At 44.4% G+C, this 18,380-nt stretch overlaps 5 protein-coding genes across 7 annotated transcripts; 3 read left to right on the plus strand and 2 right to left on the minus strand.

The window, feature by feature from the left end:
- Positions 1 to 138: 138 nt before the first annotated feature.
- Positions 139 to 3,058, minus strand: scamp3 (secretory carrier membrane protein 3). 3 transcript variants are annotated; one of them, XM_085901289.1, is made up of 10 exons: positions 2,907 to 3,058; positions 2,703 to 2,739; positions 2,415 to 2,495; positions 2,106 to 2,228; positions 1,917 to 2,037; positions 1,706 to 1,834; positions 1,453 to 1,612; positions 1,267 to 1,368; positions 1,056 to 1,173; positions 139 to 963 (listed from the first exon to the last, which is right to left on the minus strand). In XM_085901289.1, the coding sequence occupies exons 2-10, from the start codon at positions 2,724 to 2,726 to the stop codon at positions 814 to 816; spliced, it is 1,008 nt and encodes a 335-aa protein (XP_085757415.1). In that variant the 5' UTR covers positions 2,727 to 2,739; positions 2,907 to 3,058; the 3' UTR covers positions 139 to 813. The 3 variants fall into 3 exon arrangements, with proteins under 3 accessions (XP_085757415.1, XP_085757414.1, XP_085757413.1); XM_085901288.1 differs by having other exon boundaries at positions 2,703 to 2,819; XM_085901287.1 differs by having other exon boundaries at positions 2,703 to 2,822.
- A 1,688-nt stretch (positions 3,059 to 4,746) lies between these two features.
- crabp2b (cellular retinoic acid binding protein 2, b) lies at positions 4,747 to 7,147 on the minus strand. The gene is made up of 4 exons (XM_085901385.1): positions 6,961 to 7,147; positions 5,774 to 5,952; positions 5,422 to 5,538; positions 4,747 to 5,337 (listed from the first exon to the last, which is right to left on the minus strand). The coding sequence occupies exons 1-4, from the start codon at positions 7,040 to 7,042 to the stop codon at positions 5,287 to 5,289; spliced, it is 429 nt and encodes a 142-aa protein (XP_085757511.1). The 5' UTR covers positions 7,043 to 7,147; the 3' UTR covers positions 4,747 to 5,286.
- Positions 7,148 to 7,492: 345 nt separating this feature from the next.
- Positions 7,493 to 8,282, plus strand: mrps21 (mitochondrial ribosomal protein S21). Its single transcript, XM_085901386.1, has 2 exons — positions 7,493 to 7,652; positions 7,898 to 8,282. Exons 1-2 carry the CDS (start codon positions 7,570 to 7,572, stop codon positions 8,076 to 8,078), a joined length of 264 nt encoding a protein of 87 aa, XP_085757512.1. The 5' UTR covers positions 7,493 to 7,569; the 3' UTR covers positions 8,079 to 8,282.
- A 368-nt stretch (positions 8,283 to 8,650) lies between these two features.
- ciarta (circadian associated repressor of transcription a) lies at positions 8,651 to 12,611 on the plus strand. The gene is made up of 6 exons (XM_085901479.1): positions 8,651 to 8,912; positions 9,936 to 10,255; positions 10,339 to 10,414; positions 10,691 to 10,769; positions 10,843 to 10,996; positions 11,111 to 12,611. The coding sequence occupies exons 2-6, from the start codon at positions 9,938 to 9,940 to the stop codon at positions 11,462 to 11,464; spliced, it is 981 nt and encodes a 326-aa protein (XP_085757605.1). The 5' UTR covers positions 8,651 to 8,912; positions 9,936 to 9,937; the 3' UTR covers positions 11,465 to 12,611.
- Positions 12,612 to 12,861: 250 nt separating this feature from the next.
- Positions 12,862 to 18,096, plus strand: rprd2a (regulation of nuclear pre-mRNA domain containing 2a). Its single transcript, XM_085901483.1, has 10 exons — positions 12,862 to 13,327; positions 13,777 to 13,906; positions 14,100 to 14,251; positions 14,339 to 14,391; positions 14,489 to 14,615; positions 14,694 to 14,869; positions 14,951 to 15,305; positions 15,398 to 15,586; positions 15,677 to 15,832; positions 15,910 to 18,096. Exons 1-10 carry the CDS (start codon positions 13,153 to 13,155, stop codon positions 17,382 to 17,384), a joined length of 2,988 nt encoding a protein of 995 aa, XP_085757609.1. The 5' UTR covers positions 12,862 to 13,152; the 3' UTR covers positions 17,385 to 18,096.
- The last annotated feature ends 284 nt before the right edge of the window (positions 18,097 to 18,380 follow it).

Here is an 18,380-nt window from a genome sequence, read left to right on the forward strand (position 1 = left end):
GGACGCGTATAAATAGTTCCAAAGAAAGTGATCGTTTTGTTTTTAGGCTCGGCTGTACGATCAATGTCAAAAGCAGCTGCCTAAAAACAAAAAGCAAGTTGTCACGGTAGCAAGTGCGACAGGTGACGCCAAAGAGACTTGCCGTGTCATTGTTTTATCAAACAATTCTTAACATTCTTACAAGAAAAGAAATGACAATCATGACACAACGTCTTGGCATACCAGAGCAGAAAACAAGTCTTAACATTTCTATTCTTTTGCACCGCTATATTGGTTCATAAATAATAAAAGGACAGTGAAAAGGAAAAGTGGGTAAGAACGGATCCAAAGCATCCGTCTCGATTGAACATTATTTATCACCAATGTCCTTCAATGACCGCAGTCAATTCGGTTATTCTTGCACATCAGTATTCAAACAAAGACGAGTCAGAAGACGGTGTGACATCAAACACAATTTCTTACAGTGTGTGAGAGTTTTTGGCTGCAACATACATAAGCATAATTGTTAGTTTTATACAACCAAAAAAGCAACATTTGCTCCATTAGGATGTTTCAATGTAAACATTTGAGCATGTCTCAAGTGTGATGGATCTGGCAGTCTTGTCTTGAAAGGCTTCTTCACTGCAATAAATCAAACGTTCATACAGCTTAGCAATGAAACTGCATGAAGGAATAAATGTTGACTTGTTAATAAACACAAACGCCCATTTATACACGTATCACATAAGCCCACAGTGTGGTGCACTTGTCCTTGGGGTAATTACAGGGACTCCGGTTCACCACGATCAATCCTTCCCTGAAGGTCCCTCGTGATCAGCGGGGTGCGGCGAAGGCCCCTTGAGCGGCGTTGGTAGCGGCGGTGGCGGCAGCTTGGCGGACGGCCTGGTTGGACATGACTCCAGTGGCAAATTCCGCCTGGGCCTTTTGGAAACTGGCATCGGTCTGCCTGTAAAGACCGTGAACCTGAACGGGGAAAGACCGTACATCATCGGCCGCACTTTCTTCATTGATTTCTTCTTCTGATGACAAGGAGCTGAGCATTTTTCAACAATCACCTTCTTCAGCATGACCACCCCAATGGCGGCCTGAGCGGTAAATAGGATGGCGTTCATCATGGTAATGGCACCCACGGCGACGCTTGTCTTGAGAGCAGTCAAGCTCACAATCCATCCACTGAAAGGCACGACGACGACGACATTTAGCATATCGGAATAGGATGGACTTTTCTTTTTCATTGAAGGCCAGTCACTCAATCGCCCTACTTACCTGAAGCCCCATCCAGGGATGCCAATGGTCATGATGACGTAAACAATGACTTGGGCAAAGAAAACAAAAAAGAAAATAAAGAAGTTGAAGGAGCTGTCACTCCTAGAGGGAACAGGCAAAGTAACGGTTGAAGAATGACGAGGGAATTGAAAGAGTCATCCATTTTGGCCCAAGATAAATCAATACCTGAAGGCTTTGTACGCGGGCCGATACCAGCAGACGAAGGAGCACGGCGTGAAGAGAAGCGCCCAGAGAATGGCGAGACCCAGACCGACGCCGACCGAAGTGTCCATGCAGAACATGGCCAGTGAGGAGATCAGGTTAAAGAGCAGAGTTCCCGTGCCGACTGCACGCAGACAACGACAGACACAGAATATTGTGGCAACTTTGGATTTTTGCTCACGACATGACTGAGAGGTGAAAATCATTTCAAACTCACACAACCAAAAGTAATACATGCTGGTGACCGTTCGCTGGAAGCGCTGGCTAATCTCCACATTGATGTCCTGGTAGAAGCAGGGGCCGACGGGACAGAACGAAGGTAGGGGAGGCCAGTTATTCTGACGAGCTGAAGCAGCACAAAGATGGAGGGAAGCCACGGTCATTTCCCCAATCATAAAGGCTTTCTTCAAATGTCCCGGCAAACTCACTGGCTCCGGGGCCCAAAGTGTGAGACTGCAGCTCCCGCTCTCTCCTCTCCAGCTCCTGGGCTTTCCTCTCCAGCTCCTCTTGCTTTTTCATCAGCTCTGTCGTGGCAGCGTTTACCGCAGTCTGACCCATCAAAGACAAGGCATCGTCGACAGACGTCGCTTTCTGACAAGCCCGTGGGTCAATTCTACCTGGGAGTTGTGGCTCTTATACGAGCCATAGTTACGAGGCTCGGTGGGTGTCGTCCGGCTAGGTGGGGTCTGCGCGGGCCCGGGTGGAGCAGAGGGAGAGGTGGCTTCGTATGGAGGTGGAGCCTGAAATACAAAAGCGTGGAAAAACAAAAAGGCGCTTCACAACAAACGTGGCCATTAGGCTCAGGCGTAGGCACCACCCTCGTGACCGTACAGCGAGCGCTTCAGAAATGGAGATAAAACCGAGCTTTACGCTAAATATTGATTGTCACCTCGAATCGCTTTGTCATCGAGAATAAGTGACATTACCTCGGGCGTGCCTTCAAATGGGTTGTACAGGTCCAAAGTGGCGTAGCCAGTGTTGCTGCTGTGTTGGGTCACTGCTGGATCCTGACAACAACAACAACAGCAGCAGCAGAAGAAGAAATCTCAATCGCAACAACACTAACCCAATTATTTCTGGCCAAAGTTGAGGAGGACACACGGAGTCAAGAAAAGAAAGCACACGGTGTCACATGATGAGAGCGGGACAACACGCCAACTATTTCTCGCCACCCATGTTTGTGCCAAGTTTGTTCAATGGAGCTTTTGACTCACCTGGAAAGGGTTGTGATCGTCCATTGGCTCAGGAAAGCTGGTGTATTTCGACATCATGGATGGCAAAAAAACACAAAGGTGTCAGCGCCACTTGCTGCTAATGTCAACGTCAATTAGCTTCTTGGAAAGAGAGGCCATGCGTGAGGCTAGCTAGGATTTCATCGGCTTCGCATTTTGTACTCATCGCCGAACACACGCACTCACTTATGCTTTTAGTGGATATTCCCCTTTTGGCCAGCCCAAAGTATCCGATGGATAGATAGTCTTCCCTACCGTAGAGACAAAAAAACAAACAAAGCAGGAAGTCATGAGCCGAGGTCATAGTCATGTGATCACTGCGGCGCAAAAAAAACACACCGGACAACCGGATGCGTCTCCGCCCATCCATATATTCAGTTTTCAAACATTTTCTTTAAACCGTTCATTTGTGGACATTTTATGCTGATTAAAGACTCGAGCTTTTTATGTATATTTTACGATTTTTTTCGCCCTCCCGTAATTATTTAATTATTTTGTCTCGGTTAATAAAACAATCCAGAGGAAGAGTTATTAGTGTTATTATTATTATTATTATTATTATTATTATTATTATTATTATTATTATTCCAATACACATTCGAGAAGTTTACGATAAAAAAACAAAATCACCTATTTTAATGTTTTTTTTGTCCAATATTTTTTTCACCATATACATAACTTACGGTAGATGTCACTCTTGTGCCTTTGATAGGCTTTTGGATTTAATAACGTGAAACAGAGTGACACAGGGACAGACAGACAGACAGACAGACAGACAGACAGACAGACAGACAGAGAAAACGGATATTAAATGAGCTGTACGCATTCACCCGAATATGAAATGAAATGCAATCTCAGTTTAGAAATCTGCATGAATGCATTATTGAACACTATCTTCAATAACAACATGAAATGGTGTAACGTTGGACTTGTTTCTCATATTTTCATTGGGTAAACACAACAGCTTTGTGGAAGAAAATCACCATCACTGACTGCATCGTTTTATTCCTGCACAATCATTGCAATCATTCCCCTGCAAGTTACATGCTTGAGGGCTGTCTTGTGATTCAGGCACATATCCATAGAGTCAGTCAGTCAGTCAGTCAGTCAGTCAGTCAGTCAGTCAGTCAGTCCGTCCATTGCATATAGGCCTACTTGAATGCTTTACTTTGCAACATTGTTCATCTTCCAAGGCATTTGCCTTTCCAAGCAATGTGCAAACAATGTGTAGAGAAGACCCACCCTTGTATATTTAGGTCAGTCACCAAGGACAACAGATCCAATGTAGCGGATTGCACGCTTGGATCATCGTCCAAGTACTCATTTTCCATGCCAGAAAATATACCCAATAACACGTAGCTTTTCGATCTTTGGCTCTCGGATTGGACCAAACGAGAAGAACCCCCCACACACACACACACACACAGAATCTATGAGTTCACTGCCAACAATGACCGATGTTTTGAAGACTTAAGCCTCTAGAGGGTTAAAGGTCAACTAGTGGAGGTTGATACAACCAACATTCCTTCCGGTATAGCAAAAGCAGCATTTTATTTCTACGCCAACTGAGCGAGCTCTCGTTCAACCTCAGTGACCTCACAAATATTCTTCTGGATGAATGGACAGACACACAGACACCTTGAAATTGTCTGGCATGTTTCGTTTCCTGTAGCGCCTAATGGCCTTCTGTCCAATTAGTGTTCAAAGCAGCCTTTGCGTTTATCAAGCATGGAATGGGACGTTGTCCTTTGTCTTGCTTATCGCCTTCATTTGAGTTCTGTTTGTCAGTCGACTCCTGCAACTCTCTGTCCTTTATGATGTGTGATTGTTTCGGATGGCCCTGACTGAAAAGTCCAGGCTTTGAAACCGCAGCATTCCAAAGCCGATGGTGCTCCACCCCATGACGTCACTGCTAGGGGAATGAACTGGCACGCAGTTTTGTGTGTGGAAAATGACCCGACCCGGATGGTTTCAAATTCTCTTCGGAGGATAACGGCCTTTATTCAAGAGGCGTCATAAAGGCACATTCAATATGTTTTTTTTTTATTGAGCAAACAGCGGAGAACTTTCCGTTCACCCGGGAGTGCTGTGGTTTTTCCTCACACAATGATTGCGCTACAGTGAGGCTGTTCAAAACCTTCATTTTGAGAAGCTGAGGAGTGGAAAATTCACTTTCTGGGCACATCAACTGGTCTGATGGTCCATGGTGTTGACTATTTGATTGTGGAGCTGAAGGCCAACAAACAGTGACAATGATTTGGAAAATAAGTATAATTTTTGATACATCAAGAATCACAGTACTATATCATAACAATGAAATGATTGTTAAACATCTCGATAGCCAATCCAGGAAATAATTGTCCATCCCCACTTTGCATGTCTAATCATTTGGAATCAGAAGCAAATTTCTCATTGATTACATCATTGAATAAAACATGAAGGACAGACAATAGGAAATCATTTCTACAGGTGGAGCTTGAGCTCACCGAAAATGTGGGGGTTAGGTGAGTAAATATGAACTATATACGTAAAAGGCACAAAGGGACAATATTGCCTTGCAATTTCCTTATTCCCTTTCATAAACTCTGGTGCAGACAACATCCCCTGCAGTCATCGTCTAGGGGGGGAGAGAAAAAAAAAAAAAGTTTAACAGAGAAGCTATGCAGCACCTCCAGGCTGAACAATCACTAAAATGGCTTACCAGTATCAGTTCTCCGTCATTAGTCAGCTCTCGAGTCCAGGCTGTCTTGGGTCCCTCGCCTTTCTGTAAAGTCTGTTCACAGCTGATTTTGCTCTCTGAATCCCATGTAGGAAAACTCTTCAGAAAAACACAAACGTACAAAAGTTTTTAGGCTGAACAGTCAATTCAGTCAGTCAAGAGGCTAATCCTTTCACCAGCCAGCCAGGATTAAATGAAGACCAGATCCCTGCAATGTCACACATCCACTACAATGATTTCCATATGTTTTGTTTTTTTTCTTCCCCCTCTGCGCAAGTATTGGCCATTTCCCACTACGCTAAGAATATGCGCTCTGATACTGAACAATAAATACCGTGCAGGGGCGTCCGTCCACTGTGGTCTCGTTGAACGATTGACCCACGGTGAAGGAGACGTGGGTAGTGCGGATGCTGGTGGATGTTTGGATAGATAGACTCTCTCCTTGCTGGCTGATTTCCACAGCAGGACTTGAGGCTGCCGCCACAGCAATTTTCCTCACAAACATATTCACACCTGTGCACAAAGACATTCAGATCATAAAAAAAAAGTGGTGCCTCAAATGGCATAACTTTGGCTTCAGATAGCATCATGCTAACAAACAATCCAGAAGAGCATAGACAGCATCGTATAATAATCCTGGAGATGGCATTTGAATGCTGGCATTTTTTCATGCAACAATTTTAGGACAAGTCACATCGAGAAGCGACTGTTAATGAAGTAGGATGTTGCATTTATGAGCTGCAGCTTTGACAGGGGTGTAAACCCAAAAAAGAACTGGCTCTCGTCAACACTTAATGACTTACTTTTATGAGCTTCACACATCCAAGTGAGCAGTATTCGTTCACAAATCATACATACAAGTTCATATCCTTTGCAATGGATGACTGCTTGAGAAGCTCCAATTTGTTGACTTTCAAAGCGCCATCCTGCTCATTCCATTAAGGGAACTCACATGCCGCATTAGATTTGGCTCGGGGGGGCGATCCGGGCCGTGCAGGGGAGTCTGTCTCATAGCTGCTGACTGGCTGCAGGGGCCCATGTCGAGTCTCAGTTCCGTTTACGCTGACTCTAATTACATCCGCATGAGGAGTACCCTGCTTCAGATGAATCCAACATTCCACCACTGTTTGTTTGCCTTTTGATTTTTAATGGATGCCACTAGTTGGCCCCCTTTTGACCCCTCGTGCCATTCAAGCAGCCTAGGCCTTTTATTTAGTAAGAATGCACATGCACTTTAATGTTTTCATGCAGCTGAATGTAAAATGTAGAATTTAATTTGGTTTGCTCATTAAGCAATGCACAACAAATCTTGCTTTCTCAAGAAATGTTGTTTATGGAGCACGACTGTAAAAGGCTCATTGTCTCAAAACAAGTGATACAATTGTGCCCTGCGCGATTGGATGGATGTATATAATTAAATAGACTCATAAATATGCATTTGATAAAGTCAAATCTGCAACACGACCTGATCTAGAAAGTTTTTGGCTACCACTTTGAATTGTCCGTAAAATGTCTACCCACCCAGCGCTTTCAAAAGCTCCTCAAAATATTCTGAAGATTTCATTTTCCATTTTCCAGAAAAGTCCGGGATTTTCTTCTCCATCTTGCCGATTTGTTTCTTTCTGCACGAACTCTGCTCTGCTCTGCTCTGCTCGTGTGTGTGTGTCGCTGTTAGCCAGGTCGGATCTGTCCACTCCACTCGTCTTTCTTGCATCTGCGTCTCTTTTCTATTGGCTAATAGCTCGCCTGGATGTGAAGAAACTCCAGCCAATAAGAAGAGCAAGCGAGGCTTTGCAGCTTCACCCTGCATCAGCGAGGTGAGACATTTGAATACGAGATGGAAGAAAACATCTGCCAGACGGGGAGCAAAGAAAAATCATGTTGCTTCGCGCAAACAATACTTTATACGAAAATAATAATGACAAATAAATCATGATCAAATCCAAAAATGATAGACCTCCAATTACTACTATTCAAAGATTATTGCGGAGTTCTGACCGCTTGTACCATTGACGCTACTCGACCAAAACCAGCAGAGGGCGCAAAAGTGGGATGAAAAGTCAAGCGGAACACTTAACCAGGAATCACTGTTTCTGCACGGCTACCATTTTTGTAACCATCGACATCATTATGGCAAGACATCTTCGCTTCATTGCCCGGACAGTGATGGTTCAAGATGGCAACGTTGATGCGGCATACAAACATCTCAACAGGTACAATTTTTCATACTATCCTACTTCTATGTGGTAAAGTTTCCTACAGAGCAAGAATTCACGGTTTATTTGGTGGTCTCGAGCAACAGTACCGTTCGGCTCAATGTCATGGAACTGCGCCTGCGCAAAACAGAACTAGACCCAGCCCATCGATACGTCAGCTCGTCTGCCATATTGAATGTGTCAACTCGTCAACAGTTTCTTTTTATTGTATAGTTGTGACAAAGAGAAATAATATATTTCAGGGTCCTGAACCAGGATGGGATCATTGAGACGGTGAAGCGCAGGCGCTACTACGAGAAGCCCTGCAGAGAGCGTCAGCGGAAGAACTATGAGAACTGTAAACGAATCTACGACACTGAAATGGCCCGCAAAATCGCCTTCGTCTCCAGGACAAACAGAACGGATTCCTGGCTTGGTTCATAATGAAATAGGCTGTCCAATGGTTGTAAATAAATTCTGCAAGGTGAAAAAGGAAACATTGATTTGTGTCATTAAATAGAGAGATGGAAATAATGGGATATATTTTCTCATCAAGAAATCTGTAGTCCCACCCAAAACCATATTTTGTGTCAAATCTATTGTGTCAGTGAAACATTGGTTGCAGTAAAAGTTTTTCATCAAAGCTCACACTGGTGGTTTCATTTACTGTCTTGGAAAAAAGCTCTCAAATGTTGCAATATTGCCTGAAAGTGTTTAGCTGGGCTTTAATAGATTGAGATTACCATATAGAGTTAACCAGTAGCCAGATAACTACTCAAGTAACGTAGAGATACTTGAACTTCCACCCAAATACGTAGAGTAACGAAATCTGTGTACATCGTTACCACCGCTTGCAAGTCAACAGACACAGGTTAGTGCCTCGTGATGGCTGCAACGTGACGAGTCCACACTCGCAACACGTGCAGCCAGGGGGAAATCAGCCAATCAGCTCTCGGAGGCTTGCTGATTGGTCCCGCCTTTCGACCAATGAAATAAGAGCGAAGAATTCCCCAACCAATCGGAGTAGTGTAGTCAGACTGCACGTGTATACCCTGTCGCTGGAGTTGTACTCGGGGTTCTTGCCGAAGACGCAACAGCGATTATTAACAAGACATTGCAGTACAGTGCAGTGCAGTGCAGTACAGTACAGTACAGTACTGTCATTTCGCTACGACAATTTACATCGATTTAGTTGTCATAGAAGTTTCGGAACAAGCTTTGCCTTGATCGGTAGATTTCATATCCACATTTTCGGTAAACGACTGCTGCTGTTACAAGGTAAGACTTCCAAATAATCATTTCTAAAGGCAAATTGACAAACGCATGCAAATGTCATCATTTTTTCATTCTATGTTGACAAATAAATACGTGCCTGTGTGATTTTGCACAAATCGCGCCTTTTAGAATTCAAGCTGGATGTCGATTTGTTTGCACATTTTGTCAAACAAATCAACATTGTTGTGCTCAATGTTGTCTGACAATCTTTTGATGCATATGTCTATAACAATCTTATGCCCACTAAAATAGGTTCTAAAAAAAAAAAAAATAATCACTTGCGCCGTACCACGACTCAAGGAACGTGACACTGAAAGTTTGCGGCACGTGTATAGAAGCGTCATATTATTTGAAGATTTACTTCACGAAATCATTCGTAATTGCAAGCAGACATGTTGGCTAAACGTTGTACTGTACATTTAGATCGCTATAGGTACCACCAAAGTCAATAGATTTGAATGATTAAGATTTCAAAAAAAATCAATCAATTTCTTTCCCTATCAGTCCCATAATTTTGACCACTTGCAGAATTATACCGTCATGTCATGTTTCAAATGTTAAATGTCATGCATGTTCTTATTCTTTTTGTTTCTTGGCTTTTTTTTTTTTTTTTTTTTTTGGTCGAGTGGGTGCGGCGTGTTATTTATACCGATTGGCTCGTGCAAAGAAATGTCATAACGTTTAGTAATCCTGCCTACTCTGCCTCCTACAGCTGTACCTGCTCTAGCTTGTTTTGAATTACATAAGAGAAAAATACTTCAACACAACTGTATTGTATTCAACTGTACTGAATTACAATACAGTTCAATCTTGAGTTCTAATTTGATCGTTGACAAATCAGTAGACGTTTAGAATGAATGCTCATTCGAAAAAACATGCGAGCAGTTTTATACTATTTTGTACAGTTCTGCACTATTTTCTGTGGTGCCCGAACAATATACTCAATCTGCACTATTTTCTGTGGTGCCCGAACAATATACTCAATCTTTTTTTGGCTTTTCTACCTCACCTTTTCTCACTCTGCAGGTATGAATCCATTGAGTGGTTCTTCTCAATGGCCAGCTTGTGACCTGCATCCATCCACCTTCAACGACATTCTGAATGAAAGCGAGCTCACTGAAGATGAAGCTGAAATTTTGTCAGAAGAAGAGGACTTGGTGACTTGTAAGGTCTTATCGGGCTACGAGGGATGTTTCCGAGTTCGTTTGGATCAGATGTGCCCGAGGTCCAAGAGGGCCCACCACGCTGTACATGTTAGCGGGAGGACAAAGTACCACCTTTCTCCTGGTGACCCCGCTGGTGATTCGGCATCACCCTCAGCAGGAGACCGCGCCTTCACTCAGAAAGTTAGTACTTGCTAAATGCACCTTTTTGATGGATTGCTGTTGTCTGATGAGCGGATGATCACCAATATTTTTCTCTTTTCTAGTGTATCGATTTGCACAACTTCATCTGTCCTCTGATGGAGCTTCTTCACGGCCTTAAAACTGGCAGGTTTAATAAAGGTATGCAGTCCAGCTATAACAAATGCCGAGAGACGCACTACAAATCGGCATGAATTTCTTTACGCTAACGTTTTCCTGGTATACTGTATTACTGTAGTTTACGGAGTTTAGTATCATACTGCCCTCATGTGGCCAAGAAAGGAGCAACACATTTTCCATAGAGTGGATGAACGAAATCTATTAATTTACCAAATATAATAAGACTATTAGTTGATTCAGATTCTCATTACTGATTGAGTTTCCTTGTCTTGACGTGCCTCTCTTTTCCTGTGGCAGGTTTAACTAATTTCCAGCAAAGCGTCGCCATGGATAGACTGCAAAGGATTCTGGGAATTCTGCAGAGGCCGGAAATGGGGTAAGCTTAAACAAATTGCGATTATGTTATGAGGCACAGCTCGACATTTAATGTGACTGATTTTTCTTTGAAGGGAGCGATATCTCCACAACTTGTTGCAGATAGAGGGAATGCTCAAACTATGGTTCCCTCAGGTGGCGCTTCATCCCACGGTCACATTAGCCCAAAGTTTCCCCCCCAAACAAATAACTCACTGGTGCCAAAATCAGCTCAGCATGCCAGTTAAGGTGAGGACCAAACTTTATGTTGTGCTATAATTGTTATTTTAACAGAATTTCAGTCATGGCTAAATTACAGTTTTAATAGTGGCATTTGTCCCATTTTTTTTTTTTCAATTCTAGAAGCGGAAACTCATCTGGTCAGATTCAGACTACACCGGAATAGACCCACCCAAGAAAAAGATGAATTTACCTGAACGCTTCCCAATTGTGATGCCAAGCACCTTTTCCACGACTATACCCGGAACAACGAGGAAGTGGAATGCTCCTGACGATGAAAGAATCCGCTCAACTGAAGACAAACTGTCACATGTGCGTGTCAAAAAAGAAACGGACGAATATGAAATCTCTCGCAGCAGTCGCACAGTTACACAGGACAAGTCAGTGTCTTCAAGTGCTGATGCTAATGCGTGCAATATCGACACAACAACGCGCCAGTCTGAGTTCAAGTTCAAGGCCTCGATACGATGTATTTGACTGCATCTTTTTAAAAGGCTCAGGAGTCAATGTTTGCCCTTCAAACTACAATCTACCCAAAAGTAACTGTGTGTACATTTTACCGAGTCAAAACACAACAAAGTATCATCAATCCCCAAGTATTTGTATTCAGCGCTTCGCACACAAAAAGGGGAATTCATTCATCCACATAGATATGCACTAAGAAAGCACACAACTTGTGCCATGTCTCAAGGTATTTGCTAAAGGGTGCCTCGAAACAAAGTGTCATTAGTGTATGTTAATTCCACAATTTACAGTCTGGTTTAAAACAAACACCTTACAATTGAGTCCTGACAAAATCTGCCTGCAATTGCACACCATTGCACTATATTTGACTATGTACAGTGTATTGAATACAAGATGAATGTTATATTCTATGTTATTTATGTCAAGCATTGCAGCACTTAATGTGAATCCTAGAATTGATGAATTCTCTCGCAAAACTATAATTCCAAAATGGATTAGAAAAGGGCAAAAAAAAAAAAAAGTCATTTGAAAGTTGCTGCTGACAAAGTACCCTGAAATCATATTCTATGCATTCCCTTCATCAATGAAAGCTGTTGCGAAAGTGCTTTTAAAATGAAAGATTTATCAAGAACATGCATATGGTCACGAAGAAACTTTAATGCCTTAAATATGTTTCGATCAATATGGAACACTATTTCCAAAAGGATGAATTGCACCTTAAGCTACGACCGTACTAGTACCTACCGTATTTTAAAATGTTGACTTAAGAGAATCAGCACTTACAATATTAGCTGCGATTGAAATGAGATACTTTTGAGTTGTTTGTGTGTGTTGGGGTTGAACATTTGCGCTACAAATTCGTCATGTATATATTTTGCATCACTTTGACACAACAGATGTCAAGTTCTGCAGTACCCTAAGTTATTTCATATGCTTTTTCACTCAACTTTTTATACCTGACCATTTGTGCGCAACTCAGTCTGAGTATTGCTTTGGACGATTTTCTTTTTTTTATTATTATTATTGCTGCTGTTTGGCAATTCATTATTAACACTCAAATTGCAATATTTCACAAATTGAAGCATCTTGAATATATTCGAAATCTTACTTTGATCAATTTTGTACTTTCATGTTTGAATTAAAAGTCAATTCACGATGACCGCTTCCTTCCATAAGTGTCAGTTGGATGATTGTTGATGTGACTACAGTATAAATTGGATGCATATTTACACTTACAGTAGATTAGTGGTAATTTGACAAGAATTCAACTGTGAACAATCTTTTTTTTGGTACCGTTGTGTGATAGGAATCCGGATGTAAACAAACGGCTATCCGCCTGAATCCGGAAGTAAACAAACGGATATCCGCTTGAGGTGTTTCATTGGCTTCTTCCGACTAGGAACACGGAATTGGTCACTTCACAGTCCTACAAAGTTGTGCATCGCACGAAATCGCCCTGCTTTTAAAATTGAATTGATACTCATGCCTACACTCGTTGCTGTCATTCATGCGTCAATAGCGTGTTATTACTGGACGCAGAAAGTGAATGAGTAAATATTGACGAGATCGTAACATAGCGATGGCCGCACACAGCGACCGAGTCTGTGCAACGGTAAGCTAGCCGGTGAAGCTAGTGCTAGCCATAGCTAACTTGAGTGCGTTTTGATGAGGAGGACAACGTGAAACAAGGATTTCTCGACATGGAAGCTGGAAGAGCGCGCAATTCTGGTGCCTCATTTGAGGCAGTGCTGGATACAAAGTTACTAAATGTGACGAATACAATGGATTCCATTCAAGGGCTGTCAACGTGGTGTATCGAGTACAAGAAGTACCACAACGCGATAGTACGGCAGTGGATCAAGTGTTTGAAGAAATGTAAGTGTTGTTTTGATTTGACCTCAAGACGTTGATGCTCGGTGGGTGACTCAAGCTTATCAGTCTAAATCGTCCAATGTATGCGGAGGACTGTGCTCACTCATTTCTAGAGACGGATTTACGTTGCCATTAGCTTAGCCGTTTCCAAAGTAACGCCTGAAGTGATCGTGAAGCACCGACTTCTGCACTTGACTACTGCTTTGTGTATCCACGGATAAGATGTGAAACGAGTGTCCCACATAAGCTGCTATGAAACGCAATTAGCAGCATCAAATGTAGCAAAGTAAGAGGCCATGTTTGAAAACATACCTGCTGTCATCGAATGAGCCAAATAGAATGTTGTTGTTGTTATTATTCAGTGCATTAATAAGGACTCTTCGTTATGCTTATGAACATCACATGGAGTTCCCTCCGCTTCTGAATGTTTTTTCTTATTTCTTCTCCAACAGCTAACACAGCACACAAGCTCAACCTGTTTTACCTCGCCAATGATGTCATTCAGAACTGCAAAAGGAAAAATGCTCTGGTCTACCGTACTTCGTTTGCCGATGTGCTCCCTGAGGCTTTTGTGCTGATCAAGTAAGTCAATCTGGGCCTGATCAATTCAGCACAACGCCATTCGAGAGGTTCCATTCCTTGTATCTACTGCCGTCTAGTGGAAGAGCATGTATTTGTTCCTCATAATTTCGCGACCGTTTGAACCAACCAACCGTGGCTGATGAATATGATTTAAAAAAAGAAAAAAATTGGCCTTACTTTTGTGGTCGTGCAGACAAGAAGGTGACGCAAAGGTGGTGAAATCGGTGCAGAGGATACTGACCATCTGGCAGGAGAGAAGCGTGTATACAGATGCTGCCATTGCTGAGCTCAAGGGCATCTTAGTCAAAGAGGAGACCCCGCCTGTGACACCCGTGGAGCAAAAAAGTAAGCGCAATCTCACCAGTGGGATTTCTTGACTTTTGGAGCTGCATCGCACGTGACTTCCTAATGGTTATTTGAATTCAATTCAAGCTCCAGTCGAGTCCAAGGCAGATATCCAGTCCAAGATTGTTGCAGAATTTGTGGTAAGACTGGAGCTAAATGACTCGTCTTAAAGGCAAACAAGCGTTACTTGAAATATGTTTTTTTTTTTTTTTTCCAAACGTCCTATGTTTTTTCAAGCCCCAGTCCTTCATCGAGCAACTGTCTAAATACAAGAGGTCTCTGGAGGATGTGGACCTAAGAGAAAAGCAATTGGCAGCCATGAGGGTCGACATCTGCAGTTCTGAAACCCTCAAGAAGCTGAAAGGTCCCCAAATGATTCCGCTCTCATTACATCCAGCCCCAGCCACAACGCTTTGGTTGTACATTTATCCTTTACTTTCAGATAAGGCAGGAGGAAAGAAGTTCTCCAGGGACTTTGAAGAAGGCAATACACAGCTCCAAGAGTTTGTCAAGTTCTTTGACAAACAAAATAAAACGGGACCTCTTCTTTTGGAAGCCCTGAGCAATGCAGATATCTTCTATGAGATGCAGTACAAAGAGGTCAAGATTGTTGCCAATGTAAGTTGGATGCTTGATAACGTTCACGTTTGGCTCTTCTATTGTCTTAATGGATGCATGTCCTTCCTTCCATCACTCCAGGCCTACCAGACGTTTGCTAACCGAGTGAACCACCTGAAACGCAAGCTGGACAACCTCAAGGCGACCTTACCAGACCTGGACGATTCGCCTATTCCCTCACCCTCTGCTGATGCGCCATCTCCAACGGGCTCCGAATCTCCTTTTCACGACCTGGAACTGGCCAAGCCTCACCCAGATACGGACACCGCCGCTTTGGATGACGAAACGGAACCTCCGGCCCCGAGTCCTCTGTCTTCGATTGGGGACTCCCCAGAACGAGTGCCCAATAGCGGCGGCGGCGCCGATGATAACGTTAACCGGGAAGTGGAAGACATGGAGCTGTCTGATGATGAAATAGTCAGCGGAAGCATCATAGGTGAGCACGAAAACATGGATTCTTTTAAAAATGCTTTGTCATCTTTAGCTGACCCATATGCATATTGTTTTTTTTTTTTTTTCCTTCCACAGTTGAGGAGCAAGCGAAGAGCTCTGGCCCAAAACTGGAGGTGTCTAATCCCATTAGCAAAAAGACAGAGCCGTCAGTAGCAACAGAGCAGCCCGCCTCATCGGATGGCGCATCTGGAAGTCTGGAAAATGTTGACCTGGGTAAAATCGGCTCCATCCTCAACAGTTTTAACGCTGCCATGAAAAACACAGGTGAGGAGACTGACTACTGATGGTCACAATTTACAAGACCTTTGCTTTGACTTTGAACGATCCACTTCATTGTTCTATTTCATGACGCAGGAGCACCGGGGGAGAGTCACTGCTCATCGGCCGAGACGTTGGCTCCCTCCTCTGAGGATGCCACCGCGTTGGTGGACATACTGGCACAGGTGGACATGAGTCCCGCCGAGCTCCTTAATGCTCTGACTAAAGTCCAAGCCCAAGGTGGCCTTGCCGGTGAGCTTATTTTCACTTTGACAACAATGGCCTCACTTGATGGATTTTGACACTGATTGTGTGCCGTCCGTCATCAGGCATCACTTCTCTTCTGAGCAGCCCTGCTGAAAATGAGCCCGAAGAATCCTTCCATCCAGGCAAGCCTTCTCTCTTACCCTCATTCACATCAGCTTCAGCAGTTCCCAATCAGAGTTCCACTCCCTTCCACTCTGCTACGTCGACACCCTCCACGCCGTCACACGTCCCCGGAATGCCGACGACGCTGGAAGTACCCGGAGAAACGCCCCCGACAGCGGGAACGGCGGAAGTCGCTAAACCAGACAGTTTAGAATCCAAAATTCACAACTTCCTTCATGGCAATCCTGCTTTTAGCAACTTTGACCTTAGTTTCGCCCTTCACCTCCCCAATAGGCCGGATAACTTGAGCCCGGTAAGAGGAACCGACGCGCAGGGCGGCACACCGGTGCGTGACGAAGGCGGAGGCACCCCCACCCAAGATGAGGTTATGGACGTGACCATGGGGCTCCCGAGGTCTTTAGGCGCCAACCCAGAAAGCGGGATGCCGGCTCCGTTGGCTTTCCAGGAAAATACTCCTCAGAACCCAGAGAGCGTCACCCTACGAGGCCAGGCCGCGGCCGAGAACGGCCAACTGTACCAAACGTACCCGTACGCCGAGAACAATACGTCAGATCCCGTGGCGCGGTACGGGCCAGTTTCTACTCAAGGTGGAGGAGACGGAGCCACAGGCGGCGCACAGGCCTTTCAGGGGATGGCCGATAGGGCTTGGTACGACGAGGGGGGCTTCCGCCAGCCCGCGGGCTACAACGCTTGTAACCAAATGCTCAATACCTTTGAGTACCAAGCACAAGCAAGGACAGAATCGAAAGGCTTTCAACAAGCCCCGGATTTCTTCAAAAACCTCCTTCCTCCTGTGCCCAAGTTACCTCCCCCTCCCCCCCTCCAAGCGGTTTTGGCCACTGGCGGCGAACACGCGGACATGACCCAAGCGGAACCGAGTCGAGGTTTCCCCGGGATGGTGGTCCACGATCACGGACACAAGTCAGTCTTTCGTTCAGATGAATCATTGTACGACGAGCAGGGCTCAACCCCCGACGACATGCATTACCCACAAGAGCACGAGGATTACCAAGATGATATCCGAGCCCAAGCGGGCCCGGGCTTTCAGAACAGCCCTTACGAGGCCCCTTTCTACCCGCGGGGGGGCAGCCTCCTCAGAGGCAGGGGGGGGCGCTTTGCCTCCTCCTCACTAGATTCTTTTAACAACCAGAGACGGAGCCCCCCTCATCCTCACTTTGCGCCCAGGCGGCCGCCACCGTCCCATTTCCAGATGCGTCCCCCCGGCATGCGACTTCTCCATCGGGTTCCCCGGCCCGGCCAACCCTCGTTTCCCAGGGGTCCCCCGCGTCCACCGTTTCCCAATTTTCTGGGGCCTGATCCGAGACTAAGGGGCAAGCGACCGATTCCCAGGGGAGGACTATATCCCGGTCCCATGTTTGCTCCCAAAAGACCTTTCCCACCACCACGCTACTGACCGGACTAAGGTTCCTTAGCTGCAGTGGGAGGTCAAATGTGAAATGGCTGAAGGGCAAAATCACTCAGAGACCAAATTAGTGCCGAAGAAGCAAAAACAGTGTCCAAATCAGACTGAGAAAGAATGAGAACCACGGAGTGACTCCAAAAGCCAGAAGCTCCCAGAAGAGTGCTGAAGACAGAAGATTACAGAAAATAAAAGGTGGATGTATACTTTTTCCCTTTCACACTTTGGAGTTTTTCCACCCCCCCCCAGTAATTCTGTATAAATCACACATCAGTGTTTGATAGTGCAGGTGGTTGAGTGTGTGCATGCGCACACAGAAGGTATCTTGAGCCAGGAGAGTGTCAAGTGTTCAGTGCTTCATCTTTGCAGCCGCCATTTGTTTTCAGGTTCTCACTGCTTCATTTCATTTCTTAAAGCACCTGTTGGAGAGTTAGTTCCCTTTTGGGAATGAACCTTTTGTTTTCCAGGTTGTGTTCCTCCTCTAATTCACATGAGCTATTCCACCGTTGGAACGCTGACGTTTATAGTCGTGAAGCCATGGTCTCGCCGTTATCCTTTTGCTGCGTTGAGAGGCCACCCCTTTCCACTTAAAAGGAGACAAACGAGGAGTGAGGAAATTTTTTCCCACCCTACGCAGAAGCGCTGAGGTTTTGGAAAGGGATCGAAGAGGCTTCACTTTCACTTTATTTGTACGCTTGAATAAAAATTTGGTTTTGAAATGTGGTGTTGTTTCTGCTTAAATGCCATCATGTCGCGTTTTAAAGCATCACCTTTCAAATAGGCTCATGCCCTTTTTCAATTTGGCTTATCTTGCAATCATTGTTCGCATGAGCCTTCTGCTTCTGCTACTAATAAACAGTGGGACGAAATCAAATTTCAAGATGCCTTTTAGCTTGAAAGAATGATGAACTCAATCATTAATTCAGCTACGAGCTTCAACAAATGCACCAAAACTTTAGACTGAAGTCAAACCATCGAAACCTTTTTCTT

The sequence above is a fragment of the Syngnathus leptorhynchus genome, chromosome 20 (assembly GCF_054491065.1).
Source record: "Syngnathus leptorhynchus isolate UIUO chromosome 20, UIUO_Slep, whole genome shotgun sequence".
NCBI lineage: Eukaryota > Metazoa > Chordata > Actinopteri > Syngnathiformes > Syngnathidae > Syngnathus > Syngnathus leptorhynchus.

Excerpts from the sequence above, each read along its gene's own strand:
- scamp3 (XM_085901288.1), bottom strand. The coding sequence starts at position 2,759 with ATGATGTCGAAATACACCAGCTTTCCTGAGCCAATGGACGATCACAAC. Across the intron at positions 2,229-2,414 it reads CATTTGAAGGCACGCCCGAG|GCTCCACCTCCATACGAAGC; the intron begins GTAATGTCACTT and ends TTTGTATTTCAG. Across the intron at positions 1,613-1,705 it reads CATGTATTACTTTTGGTTGT|TCGGCACGGGAACTCTGCTC; the intron begins GTGAGTTTGAAA and ends GTCTGCGTGCAG.
- crabp2b (XM_085901385.1), bottom strand. The coding sequence starts at position 7,042 with ATGGAGAAGAAAATCCCGGACTTTTCTGGAAAATGGAAAATGAAATCT. Across the intron at positions 5,539-5,773 it reads TGGACGGACGCCCCTGCACG|AGTTTTCCTACATGGGATTC; the intron begins GTATTTATTGTT and ends GTTTTTCTGAAG. Across the intron at positions 5,338-5,421 it reads ATGACGGAGAACTGATACTG|ACGATGACTGCAGGGGATGT; the intron begins GTAAGCCATTTT and ends CTCCCCCCCTAG.
- mrps21 (XM_085901386.1), top strand. The coding sequence starts at position 7,570 with ATGGCAAGACATCTTCGCTTCATTGCCCGGACAGTGATGGTTCAAGAT. Across the intron at positions 7,653-7,897 it reads GCATACAAACATCTCAACAG|GGTCCTGAACCAGGATGGGA; the intron begins GTACAATTTTTC and ends AATATATTTCAG.
- ciarta (XM_085901479.1), top strand. The coding sequence starts at position 9,938 with ATGAATCCATTGAGTGGTTCTTCTCAATGGCCAGCTTGTGACCTGCAT. Across the intron at positions 10,256-10,338 it reads ACCGCGCCTTCACTCAGAAA|TGTATCGATTTGCACAACTT; the intron begins GTTAGTACTTGC and ends TCTCTTTTCTAG. Across the intron at positions 10,997-11,110 it reads AGCTCAGCATGCCAGTTAAG|AAGCGGAAACTCATCTGGTC; the intron begins GTGAGGACCAAA and ends TTTCAATTCTAG.
- rprd2a (XM_085901483.1), top strand. The coding sequence starts at position 13,153 with ATGGAAGCTGGAAGAGCGCGCAATTCTGGTGCCTCATTTGAGGCAGTG. Across the intron at positions 14,392-14,488 it reads AGATTGTTGCAGAATTTGTG|CCCCAGTCCTTCATCGAGCA; the intron begins GTAAGACTGGAG and ends TGTTTTTTCAAG. Across the intron at positions 15,833-15,909 it reads AGCCCAAGGTGGCCTTGCCG|GCATCACTTCTCTTCTGAGC; the intron begins GTGAGCTTATTT and ends GTCCGTCATCAG.